This window comes from Lactuca sativa, chromosome 6, assembly GCF_002870075.4.
Source record: "Lactuca sativa cultivar Salinas chromosome 6, Lsat_Salinas_v11, whole genome shotgun sequence".
Lineage (NCBI taxonomy): Eukaryota > Viridiplantae > Streptophyta > Magnoliopsida > Asterales > Asteraceae > Lactuca > Lactuca sativa.
In genome coordinates, this window is record NC_056628.2 from 153,804,262 (window position 1) to 153,816,905 (window position 12,644).

Sequence of the window (12,644 nt, forward strand, 5' to 3'; positions counted from 1 at the left end):
CCACTCGACGGGCTACAACCGGTCACGAGTCACGGGGCAACCTATAGATCTGACTTCCTCATGACCAATAATCATGTAAAGGTCAAATCTTGACACTTATGCAACGCATACAAAGCTTCTTTTGGTGAAATGGCTTCTAAAATGGCATCCTAGGTTCATTTCCTCCATGGAACAACATAAAGTTGGATAGATAATTCTCTCTGGACCTCTAAAGGTCCAGATCCAAAAGTCTAACACTAAGAGGGACAATTGTATGCATCAATACAAGCCAATAAAGGGGTATAGAAAACCCTAGATTCAAGGATTTGCACAAAACAAAAGAATGGATTGGTTTTATACCTCAATAATGAAGACCCAAGCTAGAAAACCACAGAATCACAATCCCCTTGACCTTCTCTTGTTGGAGACACCTTCTTCTTTGCAAAACCACAACAAAAAGGGATCAAAATAGTTCTCTCTCTCTCTCTCTCTCTCTCTCTCACACACACACACACACACAACTCGCTCAAGCTCTCTAGGGGCTCTTTCTCTTGACTGGCAGACGCAAATGAGGGCTATAAGGCCCCTTAAATAGGGCACAGGCCCGGAGATTTAGGGTTTCTGACATCAGCACGGACTCGTCGAGTCCACCCATAGACTCGTCGAGTCCGTTCATTAATCCAGTCAGCAATCACGATCCTACTCGGCGAGTCTAAGCGTCAACTCGCCGAGTCCCTCCTCAAAACTCAATTTAAAAAGTTAAAATATAATACCTAGAAATCCGGATGTTACAAGTCTCTTCCTATCATCTTCATGAAATCCAGCAAATTGATAATCATCAGTCGCAATAACTTCCAACTCATCATCAACTATGTCAATCCTTTCATCTTTTGAATGATTGTTTAAGATTCCATGTTCATCTACATCAACAGCGTTATGGAATTCACTCATGTCTACATCTACATCAAATTGTATGTTAGACTCATGCACATTGTATTCACTGTCATCAGAATCATCTCCACTACCCTCAGAACCATGGCCACTCTCAAAATAGAAAGCCTCTCCACTATTATCACTCACCATACCCTCTAGATAATCCACTTCTGTTTGTTGTTCACATGAATTTTGAACATTAAACTCAGCATCATAATCAGCATAAAGTGAATAATCATCTACAAATGCTTCAAAGTCATCAACTGTTGCAGTATTAGCTACATCATCAGCTTAGCAGCTTAGTTCATGTACATGGTAAGTTCCTACTGGTTCTTCAGTTTCAACTGCACTAGTGATCACTTCTTCTTGAGTTTTAATTTCATGATTGACCACTTCCTCTTGAATGACATGAATTTGTTTGCTAGCTTGTAACCTTATAAATGGCAGAATACTCTTTGAGGAATCATGCCCTTCATCAACATCTAATACTTGTGACTACTCATAATCAGGGTTCATAGACTTGTTTAGATCAAGCTTTCTACTACATGATCCTACTTCTCTCCTACAAGGTTTCTTTCTATTCATTTCAAGTGACACACTATCAGGCTCCAACTCTTCAATAACAACTTTAGAAGGAGACTTGTAATAACTAGCTACCCTTGTCTGACCAGTTTCAATATACACCCTTATAAGTCTGTGTTTAGGGACATATGATACCATTTTAAGTATATCTTGGTCATTACCTAAAAGCATTAAGATAGTCTAAAGGGTATTCAAGGATACAAAAATGGTAGTAAAGGGTTTGCTCAGTTTTGTACCCTAGTTCTCGGACCATGTCATCAAGCTCATGAACTGAAAATAAATCAGTGTCAACATCATCTACATATGCTATAACGCCATCAACGTATTTCCTTCCAGGTGCGTTGGTGAAGACACCACTGTAGTGTATCCTCAACGTAAAATAGTTTTCATATCCTTCTACAAACAAAAAAAAAGAGTAAAGAAACAAGGAAAAGGAAAGAACAATCCGTATGCGTGGAATAACTTCATTATTGCGAGGAAACAGTAAATTGAATAGAATCTACCCTGTTAGAGCATCATGGGGTAATACTCATACCATTAACTTAATTCAGTTTGTTAAAGTTAAACCTTGACTGAAACTAAGAAAATAATTTGCATTTTCCAGTTGCCACTGTAACACCAAAGAAGGTAAATGATGATGGTTTTGAGAAGAAAGAAGAGATGAAAAAGGAGGAAGTTGATCCAATTGTTACTTTCAGTAAGCCTCCACCTATGCCACCTGTTCTTGGACCACTTGTTCTCTTCTCGCTTTGGGAAACATGGTCAACTCCAGACGACAAGTGACAACTGAAATTAAGGTGTCGTGTTTTTTTTCTTGCAAAATATCGAATGATTCTAACACTTAAAAACTTGATCACTATAACTATATATTGTAAATCTTTTGTATTAATAGAAGTATGACTTTGTGTCACTTAACCACTTGTTCTCTTCTTCACGCATAGTAGAGCAGGAAAAGCTATTTCAAAAACCAATTCTTCTTCAAATAACCACTAGTGAACTACAACATTCATTAATATATTAGAGAACTAATATCTTATTCAGCATACATGAGATTTCATTTATCGAAACATAAAATTAGATTAAAAAGGAATGAATTATGACCAACTGAATGATTTATTTGCAACGTCTAGTTCAACAAAGTTAAATGTAAAAAATATCAAAGCTAATTAAAATATTAAAAGAGGCATAATGTTTTTAGAAACTTAGAGTTACATAAACAATTTTTTGGCGTCCGAAACTAGAGATAAGACAAAGGAGAGAGAAAAGTTGGAATATGATATGAAGGCCAACAAACAAGTTATAAAAAGTGGGATACATGGTAGAGTCGTAGAGATAACAAAGAAACCAAAGATGTAAGTGGTGTTGGACGAAGTAAGAAGAATGCAATTGATGGAGTGGTGGGTACTACCCTTTGATATTTATGGTGGTTTAGAACTAACAAGGTGTTCCATTGGTGGAAAGATGAGAAGAGTTGATATTCTAGATTTTATTCATGAATTTTCTTTTTTGTGGTTTAACAATAGAAGTAGGAATTCATCTCTTAAACTCTTTGTAATTTGGGATTTCTCTAGTTTCTTGCTAAAGTGTTTTTTTTTTTAAATAATAAGTTGGTTGTTTCAAAAAAATACGTTGGTGTTGTTTGTTTTTTGTTTAAAAAAAGTCTTTTGTTTAGCTTTTTTGATTTTGGAATTGGAAGACGTTTTTTAAGTTTTAATCAAATATCATATTTCTTTTCCATCATCAGCCATCACCATTGACACCACCGCCACCAATGTTGCCGCCACCACCTCCGTCACCCCCACCTCCCCTACCTCCGTTATCTCCACATCCGCCACCAACAGCACCAACACCACCATTGTTGTCACCACCAACATCATTATTTTTTTTTATGAAGACTTAAAAACAACCATTTTTTTTATGAACACTAAAGACATGAAAAAAAAAAAAAAACTTTTGATCCACATAAATAGAAAAAGACTGAAGACCTTTTACCTTTACAAAACAAACACCGTGTTAGTAATTTTTATCTACTTCTTGGCCTATAACAATTCGGATGAAAGTGTATTGAAGACTAATTTTCATGTGAATTGCTATTGTTCAAGAAGTAACTATTTATTCTTAGATTTTTATATTAAAACGTTTTAGGGAGATGTAAGATTTATGTATTTGTTTCGACTTTGTGATACATATGTCTAGCGCATTTAGAGGGAAAAGGACAAGAATCGGTTTTGACTAAGATAATTAAACAACTATCAAAGGATAATCCAAAGATCGTCGAGGATTGGTCACTTGTGAGTAGTTGGAAGTATAGTATTGAATGGAACATATCGACATTATTATAAATAGATAAGATTCTATTAAGAATGAGTTGTCATATGTAAAATATGGAAACGTGTCCATGTTGGGAATTAAATATTGAAAATCTATGTCTAGATTAGAAACTTTTATGCAAAAGGATGTTCAAAGGAATGTACTTTGAGTGAGAGACATCATATCTAAGGAATTGTATTGTAACAATCTCCGATAGAGGACTTTGTAATATCATTGACAATAGTCATTGTGACTTTTGTGCTATAATATTACAAAAGGATCGTTGCATAAAATGTTAGAATCTAACATATTCTATAAGTGGCAAGAATTTGATATTCTTTCACTTATGAAAAAGGATTTGGAGTTGTGAAATGAGTATGAATGGAAATGTGTTCATTGGATCTATTTCACAAAGTAAGAACCATAGGTAAACATTGTGTGCATGCTAGGAGCATGGGACAAGTGTAGTATTAATTCAAGTAAGAAGTTGATTACCCGAAACAACAAATAATGAGTAATCGATATGGTGATAAATAAAAGGTGTTTTATTTATACTCAAAGGTTTGAGGCCATATGGGATTAGTATTATCCTTGTGTTTCACTTTGCATGTTTTGACTACCTGAATAATTTAATTGGTTAAGAACAGTCAAATTATTCGAACGGGCCACAGTCGTTCATATGTTGGAAGTAGGTATGAATAAAGACTGTCGTGAATTGGTGTGTGGATTGTCTAAAGAGTATTAGACATAAGCAAATGTTTGCTGCAACGTTCATGAGTGCTTATGAATATGATTTGAGCATTGGATTAAACCCACGCTCACTTGGATCACTCCATGAATTATATCACAAGTGATTGGTGAGACGATAATATCTTATATTCTTGAAACCGAGATGTGTGAGTTGTATCTTGCAAATCGGTTGCACATTGATAATATGTAAACACACCAGTAATTTGGTGTCATAAAACATATTGTTGTGTGTGATTCGGTGAGTGAGTGCAAGCGAGCATTGAATCAAAGTTTATCTGTTCCTTTTATTCAAAGTAGGATAAAAGCGATATCTTTGGGCCCCTCGATGATTTAGTGATGACAAACGTAATTGCTCGGTCGGGCTAGGGCTAATTTGATTTGTTTAATTAGTCAGTCGTCATAAATCGGAAGTCGAGAAATAGTACAGAGAGAATGATTAGAAATCATGTCTTACGATATCTAGAATGGAGGAATTTATGATCCCTTATCTAAAGGACACGCGTATCTGATAGGATCAGAGTTGACAGCGGCTTTGGAAAGCTACGATTGCAGATCAGGATCTGAAGTCATACGCAGAATAGTTATTAGACTTATCCAAGTGGGAGACTGTTGGATTAGTGTCTAAGTCCATAACTATTTTGGTATGTACTTGACCCGATGGTGCATGGTCCTTTTGGGTTGCCTTCACCAAAGCAACTTGATAGGATGAATTATGGAGAGAAATGATTAAATATGATTTATTAATATATTATGGGAATAATATATTAAAGGAGAAATCATATGGTTTAATTAATATTAGTCAAGAATTAATAAGAATTAAGTTTGTGACTAAAAGAGATTAATTAAACTTAAGGGACTGGAATTGTAATTATAAGATAATTGCAATTGGGCTATGGATTGCCTTATATTATAAGGTTGGACGAATTCTATGGGGAAACCCATTAGAAATCGTCTAAGGCCTTTAAGGAAAGGAGTCCATAGGTTGCTTAGGGCTTAAGCATCCAAATTAGGGTTTCCTTGTTAGATAGCCCTAATAGCCTCACTATATATAGAACCCTTATGCTCCAAAAACGTGGTGAACAAATTCTTTAGGGTTTCCACACGTTTTTGAGAGCATCCTTCTCTTCTCTTCTTCATCCTCTTGCTCTTGGTGTTTGTGAACCATTAGAGGAGTGACATTTGTGACTCTAAGCTTTCTAAAGTCAATACAAGAAGGATTTGAGATTGTTATTGCTACATAACAATCAAGGTATGATCTAAACCCTAATTTATATGTTATATTGATTATCATATACTAGATCTAGGGTTTATAGTCTTGGATAAATTGCATGTACAATAGAGAAACCTAGATCCAAGCATTAGGGTTTGTATGAGCACATAGGATGTTCTTATGTCTAAAAACCATCAATACATATCACATAGCAACACATATCACATACTCCACATAACATATAAGACCTTCCGGTCACACTTAGTTACCACTCTGGGTAAAGTATAGTGAGAAGACTCACCTCGTATGTTGTCTAGCTACTCACATGCTCAGTATCCCTGAACCTCGTAAAAAAGACCTAGCCCCGCCTAAACATATAAGCAATCATCTCAAATAAATAACGACTCTCCAGGTTAGACTAGTTCGTTCCAATGTTCTCTCAGAAGGCTAAAAGACCATTTTACCCTTCTAATGGTCCAAAAGTCCAAGTGTTGACCCAACCCTAAAAGTCAACAAAAGTCAACGGTCAAACTTTGAGCAGACTCGGCGAGTCCAAGCGTGTACTCTGGATCTTTCTAATCCTCACTCAACTCATCGAGTGGACCTTCCACTCGACGGGAACCGGTCACGATTCACGGGGCAACCTATAGATCTGACCTATAGATCTAACTTCCTCATGACCAATAATCACGTAAATGTCAAATCTTGACACTCATGCAACGCATACAAAGCTTCTTTTGGTGAAATGGCTTCTAAAATGGCATCCTAGGTTCATTTCCTCCATGGAACAACATAAAGTTGGATAGATAATGCTCTCTGGACCTCTAAAGCTCCAGATCCAAAAGTCTAACACTAAGAGGGACAATCGTATGCATCAATACAAGCCAATAAAGGGGTATAGAAAACCCTAGATTCAAGGATTTGCACAAAACAGAAGAAGAGATCGGTTTTATTCCTCAATAATGAAGACCCAAGCTAGAAAACCACAGAATCACAATCCCCTTGACCTTCTCTTGCTGGAGACACCTTCTTCTTTGCAAAACCACAACAAAAAGGGATCAAAATAGCTCTCTCTCTCTCTCTCACACACACACACACACAACTCGCTCAAGCTCTCTAGGGGCTCTTTCTCTGGATTGGAAGACGCAAATGAGGGCTATAAGGCCCCTTAAATAAGGCACAGGCCCGGAGATTTAGGGTTTCTGACATCAGCGCGGACTCGTCGAGTCCACCCATAGACTCGACGAGTCCGTTCATTAATCCAGTCAGCAATCACGATCCTACTCGGCGAGTCTAAGCGTCAACTCGTTGAGTCCCTCCTCAAAACTCAATTTAAAAGGTTAAAATATGATACCTAGAAATCCAGATGTTACAAGTCTCTTCCTATCATCTTCATGAAATCTAGCAAAGTGATAATCATCAGTCGCAATAACTTCCAACTCATCATCAACCATGTCATTCCTTTCATCTTTTGAATGATTGTTTAAGATTCCATGTTCATCTACATCAACAGCATTATGGAATTCACTCATGTCTACATCTACATCAAATTGTATGTTAGACTCATCCACATTATATTCACTGTCATCAGAATCATCTCCACTACCCTTAGAACCATGGCCACTCTCAAAATAGAAAGCCTCTCCATTATCATCACTCACCATACCCTCTAGATAATTCACTTCTGGTTGTTGTTCACATGAATTTTGAACATTAAACTCAACATCATAATCAGCATAAAGTGAATAATCATCTACAAATGCTTCAAAGTCATCAATTGTTGTAGTATTAGCTACATCATCAGCTTGGCAGCTTAGTTCATGTACATGGTAAGTTCCCACTGGTTCTTCAGTTTCAACTGCACTAGTGATCACTTCTTCTTGAGTTTCAATTTCATGATTGACCACTTCCTCTTGAATGACATGACTTTGTTTGCTAGCGTGTGACCTTATAAATGGCAAAATACTCTTTGAGGAATCATGCCCTTCATCAACATCTAATACTTGTGACTGCTCATAATCAGGGTTCATAGACTTGTTTAGATCAAGCTTTCTACTACATGATCCTGCTTCTCTCTTACAAGGTTTCTTTCTATTCATTTCAAGTGACACACTATCAGGCTTCAACTCTTCAATAATAACTTTAGAAGGAGACTTGTAATAACTAGCTACCCTTTTCTGACCAGTTTCAATATACACCCTTATAAGTCTGTGTTTAGGGACATATGATACCATTTTAAGTATATCTTGGTCATTACGTAAAAGCATTAAGCCATAGTCTAAAGGGTATTCAAGGATACAAAAATGGTAGTAAAGGGTTTGCTCAGTTTTGTACCCTAGTTCTCGGACCATTTCATCAAGCTCATGAACTGAAAATAAATCAGTGTCAACATCATCTACATATGCTACAACCCCATCAACGTATTTCCTTCCAGGTGCTTTGGTGAAGACACCACTGTAGTGTATCCTCAACGTGAAATAGTTGTCATATCCTTCTGCAAACAAAAAAAAAAAGAGTAAAGTCAATGATTTCTCTACGTGAACACAATCGAACAAGAAAAAAAAAAGTTTTGTTGTAGTATCGTACCGTATCTTTTTCCTAAGTCCTGTACGGTTGCAAATTTTTCTCGAAAACACCATATTGATAGCACCATTGCAATTCCTTCAGCTTAAACCCTAAATCTCGATTTCTGTTCTTGCTTCTACGATGGGAATGAACCTGATGATTACAAATGTAACTGGTTATCTTCTTGGTAGAGGGATGGGTAGTGAGTTGACGTGCAAACAATAGGTAATCATTTTATATTAAAGAGAGAATGTTACAACTGAAATGACGAAATTACCCCTACAATATAATATGGAAGAATGAGTTAACGGTGAAATGCTAACGGAGTGAGTCGGAAGGACCAAATGTTAAAAGTTTTGAAACCACAAGGACAATCCGTAAGGTTTTTGTAAATTAGGGACCAAGCTTCAGATTTTCGGAAACCATACGGACCATTTTCGAAGTTTTGTCATATATATATATATATATATATATATATATATATATATATATATATATATATATATATATATATATATATATATTACTCCGTGGAAACGACAGTTATAAAAATAAATAAATTTTTATAGTATAAATCATACTTATTAATCAATTACTTTCAGTAAATTATTATTTAAGATATTTAGATTATAACCTGGAGAAATCATGGTTACAAAAAAAATAAAATTTTTTATAGTAAAAAGTCATAATTATTAATTTATTTTTTTCAATAAATTATTAATTAAGATATTTATGTTTTTTATTTATGTAAAGTTATAATCATTGATTCAAACAAAAATTTAATTATTGATTACCAAATATTTTCAATTTCAAAATGGTAATAAATAATGTTAATTTTAAGAGATTTAAAAGAATTTAAATGTAAATATAAAATCATAGAAAAAGACATGTGTTATTGGTAGAGAATGAAAGAAACAAAATTAAAAATTATAAAAAACTGACAACTGGGCACACAAATTATTTTTTTATTAGTATAAAAAGAAGGTTAAGTAGTAGATATACTAAAAACTATACAATGTAACGTTATTAATGATATTAAGTTATGATAAATTCATATTCATATTAAATAATAGAAAATTATAAAATAAATCTCTATCGGAATTCGGATGCTTGAATAACCCAAATTTATTGCCCAACAATTTCATTTGATCTTTTAGATTAAATTTACGGCCCATAAAGCCCGTTTTCTTATGTGAAAAAAAAAATATATATATATATATATAACGTGGGAAACTTTAGAAATTAGAAGTCTCTGGAGTACTCCATCGCTCTCGGAAGACACCATTGATCTCTATCGATCATTTCTCCTGCTGGACCACGCTTCATCTCGAAACACCGGCGCAAGGTAACAGGTAAAGGAATTTAATCTTTTCATGTCTATTTCTTCGACTAATTTTAATCATGCGTTGTTAAATTATGATCTGTAAGTGTTAACAGTTACTGTTCAAAGCATATACTCGAAAATAGCTCACGTTTACTGTATGTTATATACTCTTCTCATTCTGTTAATAAGCGAAAAAAGATGTCTTCTCTATCATTCTATCTATTTCTTCGATAAATTTCGAATTTTTACTTCAATTGTCATGTAATAGTTAATGCTCAATTCTTTGATTATACTTGAAATTCAGAGTAAGTTTAATCTATATTATATGCGTTTCGTTCTGTTTGTAGGTCTTTCAATGTCTATTTCTTATATGAAGTTTAAACTATGCCAAATTGAAAAATTGATCTGCCTATTATGTGATTATACTCAATATATGAGAGATAACATGATGCAGATTACTTGAAAGAAACAAGGAAAAGGAAAGAACAATCCGTATGCGTGGAATAACTTCATTATTGCGAGGAAACAGTAAATTGAATAGAATCTACCCTGTTAGAGCATCATGGGGTAATACTCATACCATTAACTTAATTCAGTTTGTTAAAGTTAAACCTTGACTGAAACTAAGAAAATAATTTGCATTTTCCAGTTGCCACTGTAACACCAAAGAAGGTAAATGATGATGGTTTTGAGAAGAAAGAAGAGATGAAAAAGGAGGAAGTTGATCCAATTGTTACTTTCAGTAAGCCTCCACCTATGCCACCTGTTCTTGGACCACTTGTTCTCTTCTCGCTTTGGGAAACATGGTCAACTCCAGACGACAAGTGACAACTGAAATTAAGGTGTCGTGTTTTTTTTCTTGCAAAATATCGAATGATTCTAACACTTAAAAACTTGATCACTATAACTATATATTGTAAATCTTTTGTATTAATAGAAGTATGACTTTGTGTCACTTAACCACTTGTTCTCTTCTTCACGCATAGTAGAGCAGGAAAAGCTATTTCAAAAACCAATTCTTCTTCAAATAACCACTAGTGAACTACAACATTCATTAATATATTAGAGAACTAATATCTTATTCAGCATACATGAGATTTCATTTATCGAAACATAAAATTAGATTAAAAAGGAATGAATTATGACCAACTGAATGATTTATTTGCAACGTCTAGTTCAACAAAGTTAAATGTAAAAAATATCAAAGCTAATTAAAATATTAAAAGAGGCATAATGTTTTTAGAAACTTAGAGTTACATAAACAATTTTTTGGCGTCCGAAACTAGAGATAAGACAAAGGAGAGAGAAAAGTTGGAATATGATATGAAGGCCAACAAACAAGTTATAAAAAGTGGGATACATCTAGGCAGATGGTAGAGTCGTAGAGATAACAAAGAAACCAAAGATGTAAGTGGTGTTAGACGAAGTAAGAAGAATGCAATTGATGGAGTGGTGGGTACTACCCTTTGATATTTATGGTGGTTTAGAACTAACAAGGTGTTCCATTGGTGGAAAGATGAGAAGAGTTGATATTCTAGATTTTATTCATGAATTTTCTTTTTTGTGGTTTAACAATAGAAGTAGGAATTCATCTCTTAAACTCTTTGTAATTTGGGATTTCTCTAGTTTCTTGCTAAAGTGTTTTTTTTTTAAATAATAAGTTGGTTGTTTCAAAAAAATATGTTGGTGTTGTTTGTTTTTTGTTTAAAAAAAGTCTTTTGTTTAGCTTTTTTGATTTTGGAATTGGAAGACATTTTTTAAGTTTTAATCAAATATCATATTTCTTTTCCATCATCAGCCATCACCATTGACACCACCGCCACCAATGTTGCCGCCACCACCTCCGTCACCCCCACCTCCCCTACCTCCGTTATCTCCACATCCGCCACCAACAACACCAACACCACCATTGTTGCCACCACCAACATCATCGTTTTTTTTATGAAGACTTAAAAACAATCATTTTTTTATGAACACTAAAGACATGAAAAAAAAAAAAAAAAACTTTTGATCCACATAAATAGAAAAAGACTGAAGACCTTTTACCTTTACAAAACAAACACTGTGTTAGTAATTTTTATCTACTTCTTGGCCAATAACAATTCGGATGAAAGTGTATTGAAGACTAATTTTCATGTGAATTGCTATTGTTCAAGAAGTAACTATTTATTCCTAGATTTTTATATTAAAACGTTTTAGGGAGATGTAAGATTTATGTATTTGTTTCGACTTTGTGATACATATGAGCAACTTTTATTAATATGTATTCATGCCACTTTTATATTTTTATTTGCTATGTACATGTGACTTTTAGTAGAGGTATGTGTGTTATTATCACTAAAACAAAATAACAAAGGTTAGAGAAATAAAAAGTAATACTTTTTTTTATCTCTTCTTTGATACTCCTTTACATTAAAGATTAGTTTTCAACACATTTTCATCTGAATAATTATCAAAACAAAAGACAGAAAAAACATTATTGTTTTCTAAGGCTCATTCATATTTTATGTAGTCTTCCAGATTAGATGTATGAGTAGTCATATCTGCACAAATGGTTGTTAGATGATAATCTCGTACCAAACAACAATGTCACCACCTAGATTAGCCAAGAATGACATGATACACATGAATACCTTATTAACTGACTTCATTCTTTTAAAAAAATACTGAAGACGGAGAAATGGAAAAAGTAATTTTCAAACAAGCTTTAGAATTTCCAAATATATGACTTTTTTGATAGTTTTCATGTTTTTCTAGCATAAATTTTCTCAAACATTTTATTTTCGAAGAAATAGTTGAAAGAATTTTTACATTTTACATTTCATATACAAAAAAAAAAAAAAAAAAAAAAAAAAAAAAAAAAAAAACTAAACCTACATTTGAAACCGATCATTTGTTTTCTTGCAAAAAAAAAACTGGTCACGCCTGGTGTGGGACATCTATAATTGCACCAGGTACCACAGATATGTACCCCAACCCGCTGAACCAGGT

At 34.0% G+C, this 12,644-nt stretch overlaps 2 protein-coding genes across 2 annotated transcripts; one reads left to right on the forward strand and one right to left on the reverse strand.

Annotated features, from left to right (window-relative positions):
- The first annotated feature begins 1,917 nt into the window (after positions 1–1,917).
- On the forward strand, positions 1,918–2,404 carry LOC111901217 (uncharacterized). The gene is made up of 2 exons (XM_023897098.2): positions 1,918–2,016; positions 2,099–2,404. Exons 1-2 carry the CDS (start codon positions 1,944–1,946, stop codon positions 2,275–2,277), a joined length of 252 nt encoding a protein of 83 aa, XP_023752866.1. The 5' UTR covers positions 1,918–1,943; the 3' UTR covers positions 2,278–2,404.
- Positions 2,405–3,234: 830 nt separating this feature from the next.
- Positions 3,235–8,417, reverse strand: LOC128126898 (uncharacterized). Its single transcript, XM_052765061.1, has 3 exons — positions 8,351–8,417; positions 7,119–8,258; positions 3,235–3,389 (listed from the first exon to the last, which is right to left on the reverse strand). Exons 1-3 carry the CDS (start codon positions 8,415–8,417, stop codon positions 3,235–3,237), a joined length of 1,362 nt encoding a protein of 453 aa, XP_052621021.1.
- Positions 8,418–12,644: the final 4,227 nt, after the last annotated feature.